Raw genomic sequence first — 23,127 nt, forward strand, 5'->3', positions numbered from 1 at the left:
CATCAACAAAGTACTGGGTAAAGGGTCTGAGTACTTATGTGAATGAATATTTCAGTTTTTATTTATTTATACATTTGCAAAAAATGCTAAAAACCTGTTTTTGCTTTGTCATTATGGGGTATTGTGTGTAGATTGACGAGGGGGAAATTACAATTGAATCAATTTTAGAATAAGGCTGTAACGTAACAAAATTTGTAAAAAGTCAAGGGTCATGAATACTTTCCGAAGGCACTGTAATTTCAATGACATCTGATTGTCTTCATAAACTACCTATTTGATGGATAATTCCTTTAAAATCTTTGGCACCGTATCACATTTTTGACAAATCAATTTCTGTTTGGGATTAAATTAAATGGTTTTTATCTTTTTTTATCTTATCAAAGTAAAGAAAAATACAAACACACAAAGGGTAAATATTTTGACCAGTTTCATAATTTAATACATAAAACGTAGCTAACAACATGGAAATAAGAGTAAAAAGATGTTAATGTTGAGGAATCAAAGTGAGAAAGGCTCATTAGTCTCGGACAGCCTTATGAACTTGTTACGAGGCTAGCCATACTGTCATAACAGTGCAATACTGTGCTTATAATTGTACTAGTAAAATCCAATAAAACACATTACGAGGAAGCACCAGTTAACGTTAATTTAATTTAGTTGATAAGCTCTCTTCAACATGACATTTAAAAATCATGGACAGATTTTGTCATGGCTTTCCTACTGAATGGAAGGCATGGAACCAATGTATGGTTCTGCTGTTAAAAGATGTTTGGTCTTGCACATTTGATACAACAATGTTTGTCGATCAAATTGCTTAAATTAGTTAGCAAGTTTTGGCTATTGTAATATTGTTATTACACGTGATGCACCATACCTAGGGTGTAGTTCTGGTCTGAAGCATGGCAGGTGTAAATGTAATGTAATGCCAGAACTGCATATTTCATGTAATAAGAGCATATGTAAAAAAAAAACATTAAAAAAACATATCTATACTGAACAAAAATATAAATGCAACATGCAACATTTTCAACGAGTTACAGTTCATATAAAGAAATCAGTCAATTGAAACCAATTGATTCGGCCCTAATCTATGGATTTCACATGACTGAGCATGGGCCTAGCCTTGGGTGTGCCTGGGAGGGCATAGGCCCACCCACTTGGGAGCCAGGCCCACCCACTGGGGAGCTGGCCCAGCCAATCAGAATGGGTTATTCCCCACAAAAGGGCTTTATTACACACAGAAAAACTCCTCAGCTGTCCGGGTGATTGGCCTCAGCCGATACCGCAGGTGAAGAAAGCTGTCCGGGTGATTGGCCTCAGCCGATACCGCAGGTGAAGAAGCCGGATGTGGAGGTCCTGGGCTGTAAGTGGATACGTGGTCTGCGGTTGTGATGCCAGTTGGACGTACTGCCAAATGCTCTAAAACGATTTTGGAGGCGGCTTATGGTAGGGAAATTCTCTGGCATCAGCTCTGGTGGACATTCCTGCAGTCAGCATGCCAACTGGATGCTCCATCATAACTTGAGACATCGGTGGCATTGTGTTGTGTGACAAAACTGCACATTTTAGAGTGGCCTTTTATTGTCCCCAGCATAAGGTGCACCTGTGTAATGATACTTCTGTTTAATCAGCTTCTTGATATCACACACCTGTCAGGTGGATGGATTATATTGGAAAAAGAGAAATGCTCACTAACAGGACTGTAAACACATTTGTGCACAAAATCCGAGAGAAATAAGCTTTAGTGCGTATGGAAAATCTCTGTGATCATTTACTTCAGCTGATGAAACATGGCACCAACAGTTTACATATTGCGTTTATATTTTTTTTCAGTATACATAAAAAGAGAGTTGAAGTTGATTTATTGGTTGATTCACCACTGTATTTATGAAAAGGTTACCGGCACAGTTTACTGAGATCATGTGTTATTGGTTTAGCTTGGCAGAAAACATTCTCTTGGCCTGGCATGACATTCACACCTATCGCTCCAGGTCAGAGCACGCTCAAGGACAGGTACGTGCAACAATTTCTTTGTCATATTTTGCAATTCACTATAACTTATTTTGTCAATCCCCTAAAAAGCTGTGCTTTATTTAGGGTGACATTGTACAATGCATATGATGACATTACATGTGACATTGCTAGTCTTAAGGAAAGGCCCCAAATAGGAAAAGTAATGTAATGTGTTACATAAAGGCTAAGTTGTAGATTGTTTAAAGAGGGACCGTATTGTATTGTAATCTATTGAATCTGAGATAACATTAAGGTTAATTACATGTTGAATGTACTTGTCTTACACAACGCAAACACAATTCAGACGCAGATGTTTAAGTTGCAAAACAATATAAGAACATATGTGAAATACAGCACATTTTAATGGTCAGATAAAAAAAGAATAGAAAAAGTAGAGTACAGTAACTGTCACATAAGAGTCATATGATAGTCCCTTTTATACAGTGACACAGTTCATGGTGTCCTTCTGTTGTCGATAGGTCCAATTCTGTGAGGAGAGACAATATAGGATTGTAGTTGGATAACCTATGGAAAATGACTGAAAACATGAAACATCCATGTGTAAAATACGTTACATACAAAACAAACCTATGGGATTATATTTTTTGAAATCGCCAGACATAAATACAGGCCAACTATAGATGGTGAATAGTGACCTCATTATTAACAGACAAACTTACCAAACTCAGAGCTCAAACCTCAGTTGACTTTCCAATGGCCCCATTTTGAACCTGTGGTGGAAAAAATACAATTAAACATCACTTCATGTTGTACAGCTTACCAGATCACAAAGAGGTGAATTTTCACTTAGCCTCCAATTGACATCAGTGTATGACTTTTTTTTAATATTATTATTTTTTGTAATTTTTATGCTTTATTCAAACAGTGCAGAAGTAGATGGTGATGCAGGAGGTGAAGGGAGACGCAGGCGGTAAGGCGGGCCTTGTCTTCGGTGGGGAGGCATACCTGCGATAGCGCCAGCCGTGTTTCCACTATACCACGGGCTCTACACCACCTCAATGCATTTGATTTAGAATTCACCCTAATAGTATTATAATCCTGCGAAATTGTACAACTCAACCCACACCTTAGGTGGATCCTTGGTCATGGCTGGTGGTCTGCGTGGGAGCGAGGGCGAGGTGGTTTTCTCTGTGGAACGGGTGGGACTCTTGGCCTTGTGGAGGTTGGCTTCGGGTCTGTGGGCTAGCACCTCCTTCAGGCTGACGACGGAGGCGCACACGGAGGAGACGTCCTCCGCCTCTCTACCAATTGCGGAGTGACAGCTGTGGCTGGAGCTGCTGAAGCCGCTCACGCTCCCTCCTGAAGACTCTGAGCTGTTCACTAGAATAGGAAGGGGAAGGGGAAACCGTAAGACTTGTCCACATTCTAACCTGAAAGGAGTGCTCAGAGGACTGTTGATTTAGGATCAGGTCCCACCTCTTATTCATTGTGACTCAAAAGGCAAAACTAATCCGAGATCAGCACTCCTACATTACTAGACGCTTAGTAAATATGGGCTCAGAGCTTTTAAATGACTGATCCTTTATACATTGTCTTTAGTTCAATCATAAATGATAAAATAGATCCTCTGTCATATTAATAAAGCATTCCCAAATGCAATTAGTTATCTGTCTGGCAGTGAGACTCAAGTTTGCGAAAGCACATTTTCACCATAAAGTCACCTTTATAATGAAGCATTCCATTCATCGTCGCATTTGCAGACTTATGTAAACACATTTCGTACAATTTACATGACTTTTTTCTGCCTTTAAAGCTACCATTTGGAAGAAGGCGTAAAATAGCCAGGCTCATTTTCTTTTGTGGATTGAATTCAACATGAAATCAACAAAAAAACATGTCACCATGTTATTGGATTTACAGGGCCAGATTGATGCAGGGGCTTACCCCGGTTGAAGAACCGGGTCCCAGGCCTGTTGAGGGAGGGGGGGGGGCTCTCTCTCTCTCACCTACTGTCTCGACCTCTGAATGCTCAGCTATGAGAAGCCAACAGACATTTACTCCTGAGGTGGTGACCTGTTGCACCCTCTATAACCACTGTGACTATTATTTGACCCTGCTGATCATCTATGAATGCTTGAACATCTTGAAGAATGATCTCGCATTAATGGCCATGTACTCTTATAATCTCCACCGGCACAGCCAGAAGAGGACTGGCCACCCCACTCACTCAGTAGATTCTGACTTCCGCTCTCCTGGTCCATGTCATCCTCCTCCAGGACCCCAGGGGACGGGGAGTACCCCCCGGGACCCCCCGCCCCCCTCCGCTTCGGGCCACACAGGTACCCCTCCACGGCGGACGACAGGGACCCTCTCCCAGAGGACGAAGAGGAGTGGCTGCCGGAAGACGACGAACAGCTCCCCGAGCCAATGGAGTTAGGCCGCAGCACAGGACACCCGCCCTGCGAGCTAGACGTCCCCGAGGAGGCCAACGCCTTGGATTCTGGGAGGGCCAGATGAAATCAAATTGTATAAGACGGGACATGAATGAGACAAAAATAGAAATTCCGAAGGAGGTTCAACCAGGACCTCGGAAAAACATTTACGATGGTGTTAATTTATTACTAAGAAGAACCATTCCAATTATAGTCTAATTGAAATATTCTATTGTGGGTGTGTACCTCTTCCCATCAGAGCACAATTGACTGCCCTGTCGTTGATGGCTGCATCGCTAGGCTGGATGTCCATGAAGGGCTTGTTCCCGATACCCATGAACACCCTCTCCTGCATACGAATCTCTAGAATATAGCAAACAAAATACCATTTAAACATTGACCTATTTTGAGAAATGAGCTGGCAGAGATACATTTATCTTGGAGCAAGGCACAACATGTTACCATGGACAGAAAGAAGTGGAAGCATCTAATTTTGGCCTTACATATGTGACATGGGAATGCAAAGGATTTAGTTAGTAAGTAATTGACATATAAGGGTAGGAACACAACAACAAAACTCAAACATTGACCCAAGAAATACTATGGCTGTGTACTAGTCTCATTCCAAGATGTGTATTTGAACAGTACATCAGGTAGAGTGCTTTAATTTACTACTTTGTTGCAAGAGCTTCCCGTCATGACCCTCGCTGCTTCTACTTAAAATCCAGGTTAATAGTACTCGCAAGGCGAGCTGTATGCCAGAAGCCTGACATTTGTTATTTTACTTGCCTCTATTCCTTCATGACCACCTGACCAAATGATCACAGTTGAAAGTGTTGGATTGGTGTATATCATATTGCACTCACCCATCAATTCCATTCACATCAGGGGGAATGCGGGAAAGAGAATGACATACTACATGACTGCGAGAAACCAATAAAACCTACAGGTGTTGGATCTTAATTTGATCACTCTATTGTTGGTTAAAATGTTTCTGCACCACATGATTGAGCTTCAAGATGTACATATATTCACTGAAAACATGCATTAACACACGGTTAAATTAACTGTATTGCACTTTTCATGTGAACTAATTTTGGCCAGCTAATAGCCTAACCAACAATCAAGCAACATTATGGTTCAAATCTTGTTGCTGCAGGATCATTTTGCATTGACAATACAGGTCAAATTAAGATCCAACATCTTTACTACTACTACATACTTCACTTCTGGCACATAAATGTATCACAGTTCTGAAAATGTTACTACAGGTGTAGGATCTTATTGTGACCAGTATTGTAGCAGCAAAATCATTCTGCAGAAACAGGATTTTATAATTTAGTCCATAATGTTGCTTGATCGGTGGTAAGGCTATTAGCTGGCCAAAATTAGGCTACATGAAAAGGGAATACTGTGTGTTGTTCCATTTTTTTCAGTGCATTTATGTGAATCATGAATCTACATTTCCTTCGGTACAGGAAAATTCTCAGCAACAAAAGACTGATCCAATTAAGATCCTACATCTGTAGCTTTCCAATCCTTGCTTCCTCCGTCCTTCTTTCCTCAATTCCCAATTGACGTTTAGTAAATGTTTTCCGACACAGACCAGATCACCTGAGGACTCTTTCTGGTGATTCTGAGAGACCTGATTGGCTGGGTGACCTCTGACCTCTATTGTGTACAGCCTGCTCCCAGAGGATGCGCTCAAGGTCTTTGGTCCAGGCATCCTTCACCTCACTGTTGCCGGCCTGCAGCGTGTACGTGTCCTGGGACTTCCTCCTTCGGAACCAGATCTCAAAGCACAGCCCGCTGTCCCCCGAGTTATGGGTCATCCCAATGTCAGAGGTCTGTCAAAATAGACAACATGGCTTTTACCTAAATACAACTTGTAAGGCTTATGAAGTCTTCATAAACGTTATAAAGACTATAAAGGCCTACACTTTATGGATATTACTGTGTACAACTTCGTCTTAATTTTTGCTTAGAAATTAATCACCCTAGACCACGTGTCAAACTCATTCCACGGAAGGCCGAGTGTCTGTACTTGATTGATGAATTAAGGTCACTAATTAGTAAAAAAACTCCGCTCACCTGGTTGTCTAGGTCTTAATTGAAAGGAAAAACCCCAAACTCGCAGTCACTAGGTCCTCCATGGAATGAGTTTGAAACCCCTGCCCTAGACAGACGAGGTCATCTGCAGTGCACAGTTTCCTTCTCCATTTTAAAGTAGGGTATGTGTTAATGTATCATATACCGTTTTGCTAAGCAATAGAGGAAGTGAAACTTTAGGAGTGTAGTTAGGTCAAATGGGACATTCCATATAATGCTCTCTCATGTCACACAAGGCCTTTTATAACTTAAACATGTGTTTCAATGAAAGCCAGGGGAAGTAGCTTTAGCAAAAGATTCATATTGGGGTATACTGTGCTGTGTTGTATACTGACTGTCTGCATACCTTAAATGACTGTTTGTAGACATAAGTGTCATTGCCCACATCAGTCCACTTGGTCTTGCTGAAGAGGACGAGGTCCTGGAAGAGGAAGATGTGGCGGAAACACTTCTTCTTCCTGAAGGACACCAGGAACTCGTCCTGACGAATCAGCTGCCCCTGCTCCTTCAGGTTGACCTAGAGGCAAAGGAAGATGACATTGAGGGCGGGCTGTAATTCTGTCAGGATATTTCTATGGTAAGATAAACCATTTTTACTACCTTGACATTTGACATTATACTGTATTCACCCCCTGATAGGAACAAACTAGCATGTTTTTCAGGTTCTGAACAACCTCACAAATGTGGTAGATAGTTATTTGGATCAGGTGGGTCAATCATTATGCCAAAGTGAGTCACCTGAAAAAGAGTTTGATGACCCCTGCACTATACTGTATGACCGCCAGGTCAGTTGCCAATGCACAGTAGATCAGAGCCAAGTGGTGCCTTGAAGGTCAGAGATAACAAGAGTTGTGGACTGAGTGCGGTCAACTGCATGGGCAGTATACAGGTCTAAAAGGAGTGAAAGGGTTAAACAAGCTTGTTATCTTACAAGAAATGAACGCTACCAAACCACCTCACAAACTCGTTATCTCTCTCAGAACGATCTTCTTGACCCTAACCAGTCAGGCTTCAAGGCAGGTCACTAAACTGAGACGGCTCTTCTCTGTGTCAGAGAGGCTCTCCGCACTGCCAAAGCTGACTGTCTCTCTCCTCCGTTCTCATCCTCCAAGCTCAATCCACTGCCTTCGACACTGTGAACCACCAGATCCTCCTCTCCACCCTCTCAGGGCTGGGCGTCTCTGGCTCTGCACACTCTCTTATATCATCTGTCATGACTCTCCTGGCTGAGGAGCCAAGGCCCCAGATCAGATTAGCAAATAGCTGACGATGACCAGGGTTTCAAGTGCTTTCGGAGAGCCTTTCTGACCGTTTGAGCAGACACATGCACATTTGTGGCCTGCTGGAGATCATTTTGCAGGGCTCTGGCAGTGCTCCTCCTTGCACAAAGGCAGAGGTAGCGGTCCTGCTGCTGGGTTGTTGCCCTCCTACGGCCTCCTCCACGTCTCCTGATGTACTGGCCTGTCTCCTGGTAGCGCCTCCATGCTCTGGACACTACGCTGACAGACACAGCAAACCTTCTTGCCACAGCTCGCATTGATGTGCCATCCTGGATGAGCTGCACTACCTGAGCCACTTGTGTGGGTTGTAGACTCCGTCTCATGCTACCACTAGAGTGAAAGCACCGCCAGCATTCAAAAGTGACCAAAACATTAGCCAGGAAGCATAGGAACTGAGAAGTGGTCTGTGGCCACCACCTGCAGAACCACTCCTTTATTGGGGGTGTCTTGCTAATTGCCTATAATTTCCACCTTTTGTCTATTCCATTTGCACAACAGCATGTGACATTTATTGTCAATCATTGTTGCTTCCTAAGTGGACAGTTTGATTTCACAGAAGTGTGATTGACTTGGAGTTACATTGTGTTGTTTAGGTGTTCCCTTGATTTTTTTGAGCAGTATATATATATATATATATATATATAATCTGTTATTGAGTTTAACTGTTGGTTAAGGACTTGTAAGTAAGCATTTCACGGTAAGGTCTGCACTTGTATTCGGCGCATGTGACAATTAAAGTTTGATTTGAAATGAGCGTCTGCTAAATGACTAAGATGTCAAATGTAAATGTGGTTCACAGTATAGGCTACAGATAGTTATTTGTGTCATGTTGGTAAATCATATTTCCAATGTGGGTCTTCTGAAAGAAAGTTTGAAAACCACTGACATAGACAACCGGTAGCCCATAAAACAAACATCCACAGAAATGTGGCTTCGATAGTATGTCTTATCACAAACATTTGAAATCTGAATAAATAACACTCAACATTCCTCTGCTTTCCATTCCACTCCCTCTCATTCTATCCTTTGAATACAAGCTGTACTCTGTTACATTTCAATATTATACCCATGCTGAGATAATATTGGATAAAAATGTTGCTTTTGTATGTCTTGTCACAATAAAACCAGGATGGGTGCTAGAACATTGGTAGTGGATGAAGTGAGTTCCCTGGGCCACAATGAAAACGGCTTTGAGCACTTGTTTTTTTAAAATCTAACAGTATAAGACCACCTATTACTCCTGTCCACTCCCCCGTACCACAATCCATCGTAATTTCCTATTCTTCCCTATCTATTCTACAGTTTATGTTCTTACATACTGGAACTGATATGAGACAGACAACTAACATCCCACACAACAGTTCCAAGGATAAAGTTGCCTCGGGAGTAGTATGTCCTATCCAACACTACAATAATGAATAACCAACAGTCTAGTCCTGTCCTGTCCTGTCTTGCCCAGTCCTCTCCTCTACTCTCAGATGACCCCATCCCCCACCCAACCCCACATGCCTACTACGGTACACCCAGAAAGAAGAGGATGTGTAAGAACGTAATGTTTAGATAAGGACATACACTACCGGTCAAAAGTTTTAGAACACCTACTCATTCAAGGGTTTTTCTTTATTTTTTACTATTTTCTACAGTGTAGAATAATAGTGAAGACATCAAAACTACGAAATAACACATATGGAATCATGTAGTAACCAAAAAAAACTGTTAAACAAATCCAAATCTATTTTATATTTGAGATTCTTCAAAGTAGCCACCCTTTGCCTTGATGACAGCTTTGCACGCTCTTGGCATTCTCTCAACCAGCTTCATGAGGTAGTCACCTGGAATGAATTTCAATTAACAGGTGTGCCTTGTTTAAAGTTAGTTTGTGGAATTTCTTTCCGTCTTAATGCGTTTGAGCCAATCAGTTGGTTGTGTTGTGACAAGATGGGGGGGGGGGGGGGGTATAGCCGTATTTGGTAAAAGACCAAGTCCATATTATTGCAAGAACAGCTCAAATAAGAAACGACAGTCCATCATTACTTCAAGACATGAAGGTCTAAGACATCCAGCGCTATGATGAAACTGGCTCTCATGAGGACTGCCACAGGAAAGGCCAGTTACCTCTGCTGAGGATAAGTTCATTAGAGTTACCCCCCTCAGAAATTGCAGCCCAAATAAATGCTTCAACTGTTCAGAGACTGTGTGAATCAGGCCTTCATGGTCAAATCTCTGCAAATAAACCACTACTAAAGGGACACCAATAAGAAGAGGGGCCCCGTGTGGCTCAGTTGGTAGAGCATGGCGCTTGCAACGCCAGGGTTGTGGGTTCGATTCCCACGGGGGGCCAGTACAAAAAAAAAAAAAAAAAAGGATGAATGTATGTACTTGTAAGTCGCTCTGGATAAGAGCGTCTGCTAAATGACTTAAATGTAAATGTAAGAAGAGACTTGCCTGGGCCAAGAAACAGGAACAATAGACATTAGACCGGTGGAAATTGTCCTTTGGTTTGGAGTCCAAATTGGAGATTTTTGGTTCCAACCTCCATGTCTTTGTGAGATGCGGTGTGGGTGAACGGATGATCTCTGCATGTGTATTTCCCACCGTAAAGCATGGGGGAGGAGGTGTTATAGTGTGGGGGTGCTTTGCTGGTGACACGGTCTGTGATTTATTTAGAATTAAAGGCACACTTAACCAGCATGGCTACCACAGCATTCTGCAGCGCTACGCCATGCGATCTGGTTTGCGCTTAGTGGGACTATCATTTGTTTTTCAACAGAACAATGACCCAAAACACCTCCAGGCTGTGTGAGGGCTATTTGAGGGAATGAGCAGCAGTACCGGGGGAATCCGTGACAAATATAAAATATATTTTGAAATGTTTAACACTTTTCTGGTTACTACATGATTCCATAAGTGTTATTTCAGAGCTTTAATGTCTTCACTATTATTCTACAGTGTAGAAATAGTAAAAACAAAGAAAAACCCTGGTATGAGTAGGTGTCCTAAAATTTGGACCGGTAGTATATATGGAATAAAGATGGAGTTTCTGCCTCTGCTTGCTCTTTAGGGTCTAGCCCAGGTTACTGTAAAAGCACATGTGACAGCTGCCGATAACCCGCACTAAAAAAGGGATTCATTAATACATTTGATTGATTGGCTTCACCCCCTAACACTCACATCACAGTCCTGTATGTCGTCCATGGCCAGCAGGTTGTTGCCATGGCGCAACTGGAACTGGATGACTTCAAGGGCACGCCTGACTTCGGTCTCCTCGCGGCCCCGGTGGGGCCCGCAATCCCTCACCATGTCCTGCAGCAGTAGGCTGTACTTGCTGATCCGCTGCACCGGCTTCAGCAGGTATGATGACAGGTCCATCTTGTCGCCCAGCTCTATCTGTTTTTGCTAAAGTGTTGGGAAGATATACAGTGCAGTCATAAAGTATTCAGGCCCTTTGACTTTTTCCACATTTTGTTACGTTACAGCCTCATTCGAAAATTGATCAAATCGTTTTTTCCAACACCCAATACTCATACTGACAAAGATAAAACAGGTTTTTAGAAAAAAAATGAAATATCACATTTATATAAGTATTCAGACCCTTTACCCAGTACTTTGTTGAAGCACCTTTGGCAACGATTACAGCCTTGAGTCTTCTTGGGTATGATGGTACAAGCTTGGCACACCTGTATTTGAGGAATTTCTCACATTGTTCTCTGCAGATCCTCTCAAGCTCGGTCAGGTTGGATGGGAAATGTCGCTGCACAGTTATTTTTAGGTCTCTCCAGAGATGTTTGATAGGGTTCAAGTCCGGGTTCTGGCTGGGCCACTCAAGGACATTCAGAGATTTGTCCCGAAGGCACTCTTCCGTTGTCTTGGCTGTGTGCTTAGGGTCGTTGTCCTGTTGGTAGGTGAATCTTCGCCCCAGTCTGAGGTACTGAGCGCTCTGGAGCAGGTTTTCATCAAGGATCTCTCTGTACTTTGCTCCGTTCATCTTTCCCCTCGATCCTGACTTGTCTCCCAGTCCCTGCCGCTGGAAATCATCCCCACAGCATGATGCTGCCACCACCATGCTTCACCGTAGGGATAGTGCCAGGTTTCCTCCAGATGTGATGGAGGGTCAAGGAAATGGGTTTTACTAGAGATAGCTTGAGCTGACAATGACTTGGTGATAAAAACACAAGCTGGCAATCCATAGACAAGATGTTGGTGTGTGTGACCCAAGATAGAGATAGCCTGCATGAGTTTAGAACAATCTCTCATTGTCTCATCTTCTTCAAATCTGGGAAACTAAGCCGGGTTGGGGGTAAAACAACATCATGTGCAGATAACCAGGAGATGAACCAAGGTGGCTTATGGGAGGGGTTGAACCAGCCCTGACTAAACCTTTTTAGCTCCTATATTATATCTGTTTGTTCATTTTCAGTTAGGCTACTCTGCCCAACAGTCAAGACTGTTGGGTGGACCAGTCTCATTATTGCAATAATTAATCAATATTGAATAAAGATGATTGTCTGAAGAAATGACAAAGTCTCTCTCACTTGATTAGAATATTCCACCACAGCTGTCATGTGCCTTTTACTGTGGAGTGGCTTCCGTCTGGACACTCTACCATAAAGGCCTGATTGGTGGAGTGCTGCAGAGATGGTTATCCTTCTGGAAGGTTCTCCCATCTCCACATAGGAACTCTGGAGCTCTGTCAGATTGACCATAGGGTTCTTGGTCACCTCCCTGACCAAGGTCCTTCTCCCCCAATTGCTCAGTCTGGCCAGGCACCCAGCTCTTGGAAGAGTCTTGGTGGTTCCAAACTTCTTACATTTAAGAATGATGGAGGTCATTGTGTTCTTGGGCACCTTCAATGCTTCAGAAATGTTTTGATACCCTTCCCAAGATCTATGCCTCGACACAACCCTGTTTCGGAGCTCTACGGACAATTCCTTCAACCTCATGGTTTGGTTTTTGCTCTGACATACACTGTCAACTGTGGGACCTTATATAGACAGGTGTGTGCCTTTCCAAATCATGGCCAATCAATTGAATTTACCACAGGTGGACTCAAATCAAGTTGTAGAAACATCTCAAGGATGATCAATTTGAAACAGGATGTACCTGAGCTCAATTATGAGGCTATAGAAAAGGGTCTGAATACTTATGTAAACAAAGTATTTCTCTTTTTGTTTCTAATACATTTTTTTTTTTAAATCTAAAAACCTGTTTTCGATGTGTCATTATGGGGTATTGTGTGTAGATTGATGAGGACATTTATTTAATACATTTTAGTAAAGGCTGTAACGTAACAAAATATGGAAAAAGTCAAGGGGTCTGAATGCTTTCCGAATGCACTTTATAGGTTACAATAGATTTAGGGTAGATACAATACATCAGGGCCCTACTTTAGTATTGATTTGTTAGGCCTTTGCTCATGCAAGTTATTCCTTCAATAGCGTCTTAGTAGGAATGTCGTACAATAGGAAAAGATTATGAAAATGATATTGGTTATATACTATTAAAGGCCTCATAATTCTTTGCAAAACCGGTTGTTCCAGTGTCACTTCCACAACAAATTAATTGATCTAATATTAGTGTACTGTGAGGGATGGTTGAAGTCCTCACCTTGAAGAAGTCATGGCCGTGGTCGATAAGTAAGCTGTCTGACTTGGGTTTGTTCTTGCTGTAGAGGGCGTACAAACCAAAGCTCTCTCTCTGGATAGAGGAAAAACAATCCAATCAACAAAGTTGAAACATTGGATGAAATGGATCTTTCTGCCTCGTTTCCAATTTCCAATGAAAGACAACAGAAAATATCAATTTTTTCCGTATTCCTGGGAAAACAGGAAATGGGATTAAAATCTTAGGAAATTCCCAGGAACTCTGTTTAATCTCCAGTGTGCACATCTGGAATATTTTAGACAGTGGTAGACACTACCGGCTTGTTGATTCAATGAGATTTTAGTTGAACTGAATTGTGGCATGCGGTCCACATCACTTGTTGGTGACTGCAGATCACAGATAAGATACAAAAAAAGACTGAAACGTCTCTCACCCCAATAAATTGTTGTTGATTGTTTGTATAAGAGCAGTTGGATTACAAGCTACTGTTACACCAGTGTCACTTTCCTTTCAACTTCTCTGTGAAGTGATGAGGACACTACCCTGGAAAGGGTGCTGTCCTTCACTTAAATCATCATCATCATCACAGTTTTTGATCTTGAAAACTATAAAACAATTGTTGTAATAACAGTGGACTTCTGAACAAAATAATGAAAGATATTTTTGAGTGAAATATCCCTTTAAGGTTAAGGTTAGTTATCAAACGGTTAAAGCACGTAACTATGGGAACCCACATGTCGTAGGAAGCTGCGTCCCACCCTGAAGGGCTCTCGGAGGCAGCCCTCCAGCTCTTTCAGGAAGTGGTGTCGATGGAAGTCATGGAGCTTCTCCAGGTTGCCGAAAATGCTCCCCCTCTGGCCCCTTAGGTCCTGAGGCACGTCAGGCCTCTCCAGCTCGGGGAAGTAGTGCTCTCGGACGTAACCTAGAGATCGTACATACTCCCTCTCAGTCAACAAGAGCTCCTCCATGATCCTCTGCAACTTCCTGTCCACACAAGAAACATGGAATAGGGATTTTTTAAAGATTTATACAAAGCATTCGCAACATTATAAAACATACATGCCAAATATTGACCATAAATTGTGTTCCCTACAGGTTATAGAAAAGAAGCTGTCCATTCAGTCCTGCCTACCTACAGGTTATGGAAAATGTGCTCTTTTAGTATTTCACCAGTAGGTTTTCTCAAGGAGAACGCTTCCACTTCTCAGCCAAAGATAATAAAACAAAAACACTACAGTAATACTACATTATACCTCAATCAGCAAAAACACTACATATATAACAGTATACACTACAGTTTTCTTTTACTACTTCAGACTCCTTTTTCCACATTTTGTTACATTACAGCCTTATTCTAAAATGTATTAAATTAAATATTTTACACATCAATCTACATACAATTCCCCATAATGACAAAGTGAAAACAGGTTTTTGGACATTTTTGCTAATTTATAAAAAAAAAGAAAAAAAGAAAAACCTTATTTATGTAACTATTCAGACCCTTTGCTATGAGACTCGAAATTGAGCTCAGGTGCATCCTCTTTCCATTGATCATCCTTGAGATGTTTCTACAACTTGATTGGAGTTCACCTGTGATAAATTCAATTGATTGGACATGGTTTGGAAAGGCCCACACCTGTCTATATAAGGTCCCACAGTTAACAGTGCATGTCAGAGCAAAGAACAAGCCATGAGGTCGAAGGAATTGTCCGTAAAGCTCCAAGACAGGATTGTGTTCAGACACACATCTAGGGAAGGGTACCAAAACATTTCTGCAGCATTGAAGGTCCCCAAGAACACAGTGGCCTCCATCATTCTTAAAATGGAAGAAGTTTGGAACCACCAAGACTCTTTCTAGAATTGGTCGCCCGGCCAAACTGAGCAATTGGGGGAGAAGGGCGTTGGTCAGGGAGGAGATGGTCACTCTGTCACTGCTCCAGAGTTCCTCTGTGGAGATGGGAGAACCTTCCAGAAGGACAACAATTTCTGCAGCACTCTACCAATCAGGCCTTTATGGTAGATTGACCAAACTGAACCACTCCTCAGATAAAGGCACATGACAGACCGCTTGGCGTTAGCCAAAAAAACAAGATTGAACTCTTTGCCCTGAATGCCAAGCGTCACATCTGGAGTAAATCTGGCACCATCCCCATGGTGAAGCATGGTGGAGGCAGCATCATGCTGTGGGTATGTATTTCAGCGTCAGGGACTGGGAGACTAGTCAGAATCGAGGGAAAGGTGACTGGAGCAAAGTACAGAGAGATCCTTGATGAAAACCTGCTCCAGAGCGATCAGAACCTCAGACTGGGGCGAAGGTTCACCTTCCAACAGGACAATGACCCTAAGCACACAGCCAAGACAACGCAGGAGTGGCTTCGGGACAAGTCTCTGAATGTCATTGAGTGGCCCAGCCAGAACATCTCTGGAGAGACCTGAAAATAGCTGTGCAGCGCTGCTCCCCATCCAACCTGAAAGAGCTTGAGAGGATCTGCAGAGAAGAATGGGAGAAACTTCTCAAATACAGGTGCCAAGCTTGTAGCGTCATACCCAAGATGACTAGAGGCTGTAATCGCTGCAAAAAGTTGCTTCAACAAAGTACTGAGTAAAGGGTCTGAATACTTATGTAAATGTAATTTACATTTTTTTAAATCTTTAATACATTTGCAAACATTTTTAAAAACCTGTTTTTGCTTTGGGTATTGTGTGTAAATTGATGAGGGGAAAAAAATATTTTATACATTTTAGAATAAGTCTGTAATCTAACAAAATGTGGAGAAAGTCAAGGGGTCTGAATACTTTTCCGAATGCACTGTATATTATAGTTTACTGTAAATACTACAATATATGGAGATTTTGGAGATTTTAGCCTGCAAAAACACTACAGTGAATACTATATTGTTTATACTATAGTATACTATAGTATTTTGTCATGTAGGTATATCCCAATAAAGTGTGACTGGTATACTTAGTGTAGTTATTGTCAAGGTTTCAGGCAAATAATCTTCATCTGAAATCTAACAAAGACCCAAAGAAAAACCATCTCTATGCTGCCCTTCTACTAACACTGCATGCTGTAAATGTCATTTGTCACTCAGTTGTATTTAAACTGCCAGTAAGCATGATATCAAGTCTTGTTTCCCAGAACCATTTCAATAACAATGCAATTTTTTTTGTCTGAATTGCAGATTGTTGGTTTTGTTGGAATTTCTGGGGAAACATTTGCATGTTATTTTGGGATTGCTTTTCTCATAGCTGTTGAGGAGGGGGAGGTGCATCACTCACAGAACATTGTTTCCATTATCTTCAGCTTGTGTGTCGGCCAATGATGAGAGCTTCTGGGTCCTGTCACCAGTCGGGTCACAGGGGTCAAGGAAGGACACTGAAGACACCTCTATGGGGTCACCATCTTCTCTGTCAGTGTCCCTTTCCCCATTTGTCCTACAGCAGGAGTTGCAAGAGCAGAAACTTCCATTATGGGAGATATCATAAGGATTTTGGGGGGACGGCAGGGCCACTACTGAGGGCTGACTATGGGAGTGTCTTGCCGACAAGGGGGAGGAGCCATACTTTGAGGACAGGGGAGAGCTGATACAGGAACCCTCACTCAGGGATCCCACCAAAGTGTCATGTTTCCATGAGAACGCCTCACACCCAGCAACCAGATCCCCCGTTTTGAGGTCCGTCTCGCTGTGGTGCCTTCCTGGTCCACCTTCTCCATCTTGGGGCACCGCTGGTGTCAGTTCCCCCTCTATCCCTGGGGATTTGGCCAACTGGGATGCTCCTTTGCTCCCTTTCAAGTCCTCTTTGAAAGGGAGGTTAAAACACGCAATGTTAGCGCTGTACCTAGCACGGCTGTCTCTGCTCTCCATCTGTTCCACGGAGGCCCTCCCTGAGTTATTTGCCATATCGGCCACCCCTGGAGGGGAGTTTGAGGCTTGATTTAGGGAGCAAGGGGCCACAACCACCTCCTTGTCTTCCTCCTCTTTCTCCCTCTCCTTCCAAGTCTCCAACACCCTGTCTTTCACTTGAGCTCCGCCAGTTGTGAGCTGCTGCTGGTATTTGTTGGCTGCATTCCCCTGCTGCTGCAGCCTCTCCCCCAGCCGCTGGCTGACTTCCTGGCACTGGATCCAGGTGGAATTCCACAAATTCATCTCCCTAGAGCCTCTCACGCTGCAGGCTTTGGCTTTGATCTTCTGGAAGTGTCGGGACGAGAAGCAGTCACCCAATCTCTCCTCGTAGGTCTTAAGCATGCTTAGACAGGCTTTGGCAGGATAGCGCTCCGTCTCTAGCTGCTCAAGATATTGCCTGCATTCCTTGGCAAGGGCAGCAGCCTAGAGGAAACAGTACAGAGAACAGTGTTATTTCAGAAGTGTTCGAGAAGTTAGAAGTGTTTTTTTATTTGTGTATATCTTGGATGGGGGAGTCAGGGTTCTGAAAAGATTGATGGGAATATTGATGACTGTTGTGGCTAGGGGTTAAAGAGGTGGCCTGTCCGTACATTGTAAAAATGTATCAATCCTTCCTTCAGTTCCTCAGTTCATACGTGATATGAGTTACAACAGACAACATGGTCGTGGTGGTTAAAGAATAGTTGGAGAAATGAAGCAGAGTTAAGGTCAATTTCATATCAATTCGAATTCGTTGACATTCCTCCATAAAAGTCAGATGCATTTCTGGCAATTGGGAGGAATTTAAATGGAATTAAGAAGGTAAGGATTTAAGAAAGGAAGAGAAGGATTGGACTATTTTTCAGAGTGTTTTGACAGCACCAGGGTCTTCCTCAACGTCCTCAACTAACCTCTTCACAGAAGCGGTAGACATGTGCCATGTTGTCAAGCTCGGTACGCCGTTGCTCAGCGCGCAACATAAAGTCGGCCATATTAGATTTGAACGTGTTCATCACAGTCCTAAAAACCTCAGTCTCGGGGTTGGAGTTGGTGGAACCCAGAATCTTCTCCACCTCCATCACCAGGGTCAAGGTCTTCTGTTTCTTCTCCTATGATGATTAACAAAATATGTCAACATTTCCACCACCATAGTTTACAGTAGGTTTATTGTCTGCCCATGCACCCTTATTTCAACGCTAAACCCACCACTGGTGCGCGTGGCCAAAGAACTCTATGTTCATGTCATCCTAGAAATGTAAATGCCTGGAGTTTGCTAAATGGCATTGGCACTAGGATTGTAATCGGTGCTATGGTCAAATTACATGAAAATAGAGCTCTATGGCTACACACACAAGTGATGGGTTTGGTGTCAAGTATGCATAAACAGGAAAGAACCTCATACCCAATTTTTTTATGTAAATGAGCTCTTTTGCTTCCATTGGTCCTTGGGCCTTGTTAAGGTCAACAACATCATGAACTTTACCCAGTACCAGGACATGGTTGCCTCTGTCAGGAGGCTGAAACTTGGCTGCAAGTGGAACATCCAGCAACCCCAAGCACACATAAATAATCACCAAAGAAATTGTTAATTTAACACATAAATCAACATTTCGCATGTCTCCGGACTTGAAACCCATTGAAAACCTGTGGTTTGAATTGAAAAGTGAAGATCAAAGATATCAAGGATCTGGAGGGCTTTTGTATGGAAGAAGGGTCTAATATCCCTAATGTGTTCTCCAATATTATAAAACCATTTACAAAAAGGCTCAGTGCCGTTATCCTCGCAATGTGAGGTATTGAAAGGCATTGAAAACAGGGGTGCCAATCATTTTTACCCCCATGTTTTTGGAGAAAAATAATATTACTTGTTGAACAAAATCTATTATAAAATAATATAATTTCCCCATTTTTCTTTGCATACAATATAACTCAGTATTTGTATTATTTATTTTATAGTCTAACCCCCCAACCCAACTGTACCTTGGCCTGAGTGAGGACGGTGTCAAAGCGCTGAAGGGCTTGGTTCACACTCTCCAGTGTGTCCTCGGTGGAGTTGGAGAACACCAGCCATTGCTCTCCTTCTGTATCAAACCATGCCTTGGCCTACAAGGTACACAAGATATGGAATTATACATCATAAGGCATACGAACAGACCCGGGTGAAAAGAGTATTCGTTTTCTTTCGATAATGTTAGGTGTGCTTGATTTAGTAAGAGCAAGCAGGCACAGTTCCTTTGTGACAAGGAAGAAAGTATGTACAACACAATATACAGTACTTCTAGCTGAATGTTCTCTAAGGTTAGAACCTCCTGACCTACCGTGTTAAGATTTGACTCCGCCTCCCTGAGTTTGAGCAGGAAGTCCAGATGCTGTAGTGATTCATTGGACTTCATCACCAGGGTGTGAACATTCTCCTCCACCTGGTTATATAGGACCGTCACCGACTCCAAGGCATCCCTGGAATGAGAGGTGGACGTTATCAAACATTCACTCCAGTCCTTACCTCTCCAACTTGATAGATTATGTGTGGTCAGTGGTGTTCTGTCAGAAAAAAGGCTGCCTTGGTATTACCTAGATCCCTCAAACTCAACTCTGGACCTCGGGCCAGTTCCACTGCATTTTTTTATTGTTCCCCTCTAATCAGGGACTGATTTAGACCTGTGACACCAGGTGTGTGCAATTAATTATCATGTACAACAGAAAACCAGCAGGCTCCGGACCTCGTAGGGTAAGAATTGAGTAGCCCTGACATAGATGGTTGCTACCATAGAGATGGATAGAGGGCTCACTTGCCAAGAAGCCTGTTTTAGAATGGGCAATGCAACGGAGGGCAAGTAGTCGACTGGGTAGGTGGGACATAGAAGCGATCAATGGCAAAGATAGGTGTGCCCTCTTTCCATCTCTAAGGGTGCTACACACAGTTAATCACAACCATTTATGAATTAGATAAATAACAGTACCTGTAGTCGTCGGACTTGGTAAATCGAAACTCCTCCCTCCTCATTCTGGTCAGAATGGCTCCACCTTCTCTCTGTAAAGGGACCAATCGGGCATCCTGCAGCACCTCTTTCATTGAGGTCTTCTGATCGTGAATAGATAGCTGAACATCCTGAACCAAAGACAAAGCAATGTTAAAAAAAAATCATCTTAGAAAAAATTACGTAATAGACTTTTAATTTATAATTGTAATGAGCTACCTGGGCGGTGTCCGTTTTGAGATTACCATCAATTTTCTTGATTGCTCTATGTAGTAAATGGGCTGCCCCTTGCAACTCCGACACAAAGGAAACCAGTTTCTGAAACACAGGAAAAAGATTTTAGGATCCAGACTCATCCCAAGACAACGCCGATACAATAGATTTGGTGGATTCGATGCTTCAGAATAGCAAAGACAACAGCCACACGAGTGCGAACAAGTTCACTTCCAAATCGATTTCTTGCCCACTAAAGCCATTTATAAATATTATACTGTACCTGGTGAAACTGCAGCCAATCAGTGTGGCTGTAGGGAAAGTTCCCACCTAGGTCAGAGGTCAGCTGTTGTCCCTCCACCATCTTGTGCAGCGCCTTCAGAGAGGTCACCACTTCCATCTGATTGACAGGAGGCATTTTTATTATTTTACCTTTATTTAACTAGGCAAGTCAGTTAAAAACAAATTCTTATTTTGAACGACGGCCTCGGAACAGTGGGTTAACTGCCTTGTTCAGAGGCAGAACGACAGATTTTTAGGGCAATAGGGCTATATTCTGTATACCAACCCTACCTTGTCACAACACAACAGATTGGCTGAAACTCATTAAGAAGAAAATAAATTCCTCAAATTTAATTTAACAAGGCACACCTGTTAATTGAAATGCATTCCAGGTGACTACCTCATAAACCTGGTTGACAGAATGCCAAGAGTGTGCAAAGCTGTCATCAAGGCAAAGGGTGGCTACTTTGAAGAATCTCAAATATAAAATATATTTTGATTTAACACTTTTTTGGTTACTACATGATTCCATATGTGTTATTTCAAAGTGTTGATGTCTTCACTATTATTCTACAATGTAGAAAATAGCCAAAATAAAGAAAAACCTTGGAATGAGTAGGTGTGTCCAAACTTTTGACCGGTACTGTATGTGCTTTCTGACCTGTAGCCCAGGGTGTCTTTCAGGTCGAGGGCTTGTGTCTTTATCCACCAGTATCAGCACACTATGGACTGCATTCAGGGCTTGTTCCTTTGGGGCCGACCAATAAGGAAAACATGTCAGGACAAGGCATCATGCAAGGTCATCATAATGTGTTCTTCACTCTAGGGATTCACATGTGTATGTGTCCCCAAGATGTGTTTAAATGGTCGGTAAATATCCATGATAGAAAATGATAGATCATTGTCAATGACATAATTGACTACTGTGCAGTGGACAGAAATCCCTATGAATTCATAAAGGATACATTTGGTGAAGTCAGTCATGTACAGCAACCAATATCTCCTTGTGGACTTCCCAGGACACAGCAATCCCCAAACTATCATGAACTGCAGCAACGATGCTTTACTTTACTCAGAACAACAGCTTGTGTTGTATGTCTCTGTTGTATGACCTGTTGTCATCTATGCCATGTTGTCTTTGTTGATAGTCTTTTTTACCTCAGTGCTTGAGAACGCAAGAAAAATCTTGCAAAAGCCAATAATGTGAACTAAACTGATCTGAAACTGCGTGACCTTCCACCATATTGCATTTGAACGGTGAGTAACTAGATACACCACAATCAGCTCTCTATCTCCGAATCTAAATGGGTGGATTATAGTTTCATAGTTGACTTATTGTGATGTGATGACTCATATTTTCCTAACCTGAACCATCATTAGGGCTTTGTAGAAGAGGGAGGGAGGGTGCATCTTCCTGGCATTGATCACCACTGTCATTCCCAGGTCCCGGACCTCTTTTCTAGAAAAGAAAAAACAGGGAAGCGTGTTGGGGCACATTTTAAAAGTTGTTCACACTGTCCTGGAATTCTCACAATCAGATCGATAGTGTTATTTTAGTGGTTTCACCTCTTCTCGCCCACTGACTGTGTCTGTCCGTCTCACGCACGCACATGCACCACATGAACACACCGCCCCCCCCCCCCCCCCCCCCCCCCCCCACACACACACACGCGCCTCACCGTAATTGCTCCATCTTAGGTTACCAGTTGGGTCTGTCTGTTCTTTAAAAACCTGCATACCAGACAGTTGGCAGTCAGCCAATGGCCTGCGGGCTATAGTGTTGTCATTGTGGTTTGTCAGGACGAGATGCCTCGTAAAAGGTTAAATGAGGAACATTCCGGGGACGACATTAAAGGGCCAATCTGTTTTAACGAGACAGCCGTCACCTTGAATTTCAATGTGTGTCCATTAAAGCTGTGTAAAGAGATTAGATTGTAAAATGTGTATCATGAGGACATTTGGCTTTTAAACAGCTCCGGCTGCGAGACCAGTGTCAGCTGGGGGTAAAGCTATTGGGTTAACTGAGAACACAGTGGATGACATGTCTTTATTTGTTCATCAGTTTTCCTTCCTTCCTTCCTTCCTTCCTTCCTTCCTTCCTTCCTTCCTTCCTTCCTTCTTCCATTGGAGTGATCACTGATATGATTGAACAATTTCACAACAAACCATGTCAGTTTCGCTGATAAGTTCAAGGAAGGGTGGAAGGAAGGATGCATTATCAAAGTATTCGAAAAGGGCATAGTAGGGTTGCGTGAGACATAAGATTGGTGGTATTTCACTGCCCTCCTGTGGTGAAAAGATATAGCCACAAATCCATGTCAAATGTTTTGACAGCATGCATTAAAAAGTGATGAGAGGGTTACCTAAATGA

At 42.6% G+C, this 23,127-nt stretch overlaps 1 protein-coding gene and 1 non-coding gene across 3 annotated transcripts in view; one reads left to right on the plus strand and one right to left on the minus strand.

Moving 5' to 3' along the window:
* Positions 1–410: 410 nt before the first annotated feature.
* The window catches only part of LOC129841422 (uncharacterized), a 52,919-nt gene continuing 30,202 nt past the window's right edge, over positions 411–23,127 (minus strand). The window contains exons 6-24 of one of the 2 annotated variants that reach the window (XM_055909689.1): positions 22,122–22,215; positions 21,418–21,504; positions 20,758–20,874; positions 20,481–20,579; positions 20,244–20,392; positions 19,602–19,740; positions 19,264–19,386; positions 18,195–18,392; positions 16,679–17,727; positions 14,131–14,380; positions 13,400–13,489; positions 10,967–11,191; positions 6,862–7,032; positions 6,076–6,253; positions 4,653–4,769; positions 4,202–4,474; positions 3,101–3,354; positions 2,694–2,744; positions 411–2,500 (exon numbers count right to left, since the gene is read on the minus strand). In XM_055909689.1, the coding sequence (XP_055765664.1) occupies positions 2,706–2,744; positions 3,101–3,354; positions 4,202–4,474; positions 4,653–4,769; positions 6,076–6,253; positions 6,862–7,032; positions 10,967–11,191; positions 13,400–13,489; positions 14,131–14,380; positions 16,679–17,727; positions 18,195–18,392; positions 19,264–19,386; positions 19,602–19,740; positions 20,244–20,392; positions 20,481–20,579; positions 20,758–20,874; positions 21,418–21,504; positions 22,122–22,215 (3,652 nt within the window). In that variant the 3' untranslated portion in view covers positions 411–2,500; positions 2,694–2,705. Of the gene's footprint in view, positions 2,501–2,693; positions 2,745–3,100; positions 3,355–4,201; positions 4,475–4,652; positions 4,770–5,272; positions 6,254–6,861; positions 7,033–10,966; positions 11,192–13,399; positions 13,490–14,130; positions 14,381–16,678; positions 17,728–18,194; positions 18,393–19,263; positions 19,387–19,601; positions 19,741–20,243; positions 20,393–20,480; positions 20,580–20,757; positions 20,875–21,417; positions 21,505–22,121; positions 22,216–23,127 lie in introns of those variants that run through there. The other variant, XR_008757323.1, reaches the window with a different exon arrangement.
* trnaa-ugc (transfer RNA alanine (anticodon UGC)) lies at positions 10,061–10,136 on the plus strand. Its single transcript has one exon. It is a non-coding gene; the product is annotated as a tRNA-Ala (tRNA).

This window comes from Salvelinus fontinalis, chromosome 3 (assembly GCF_029448725.1).
Source record: "Salvelinus fontinalis isolate EN_2023a chromosome 3, ASM2944872v1, whole genome shotgun sequence".
NCBI classification, from domain to species: Eukaryota; Metazoa; Chordata; class Actinopteri; order Salmoniformes; family Salmonidae; genus Salvelinus; species Salvelinus fontinalis.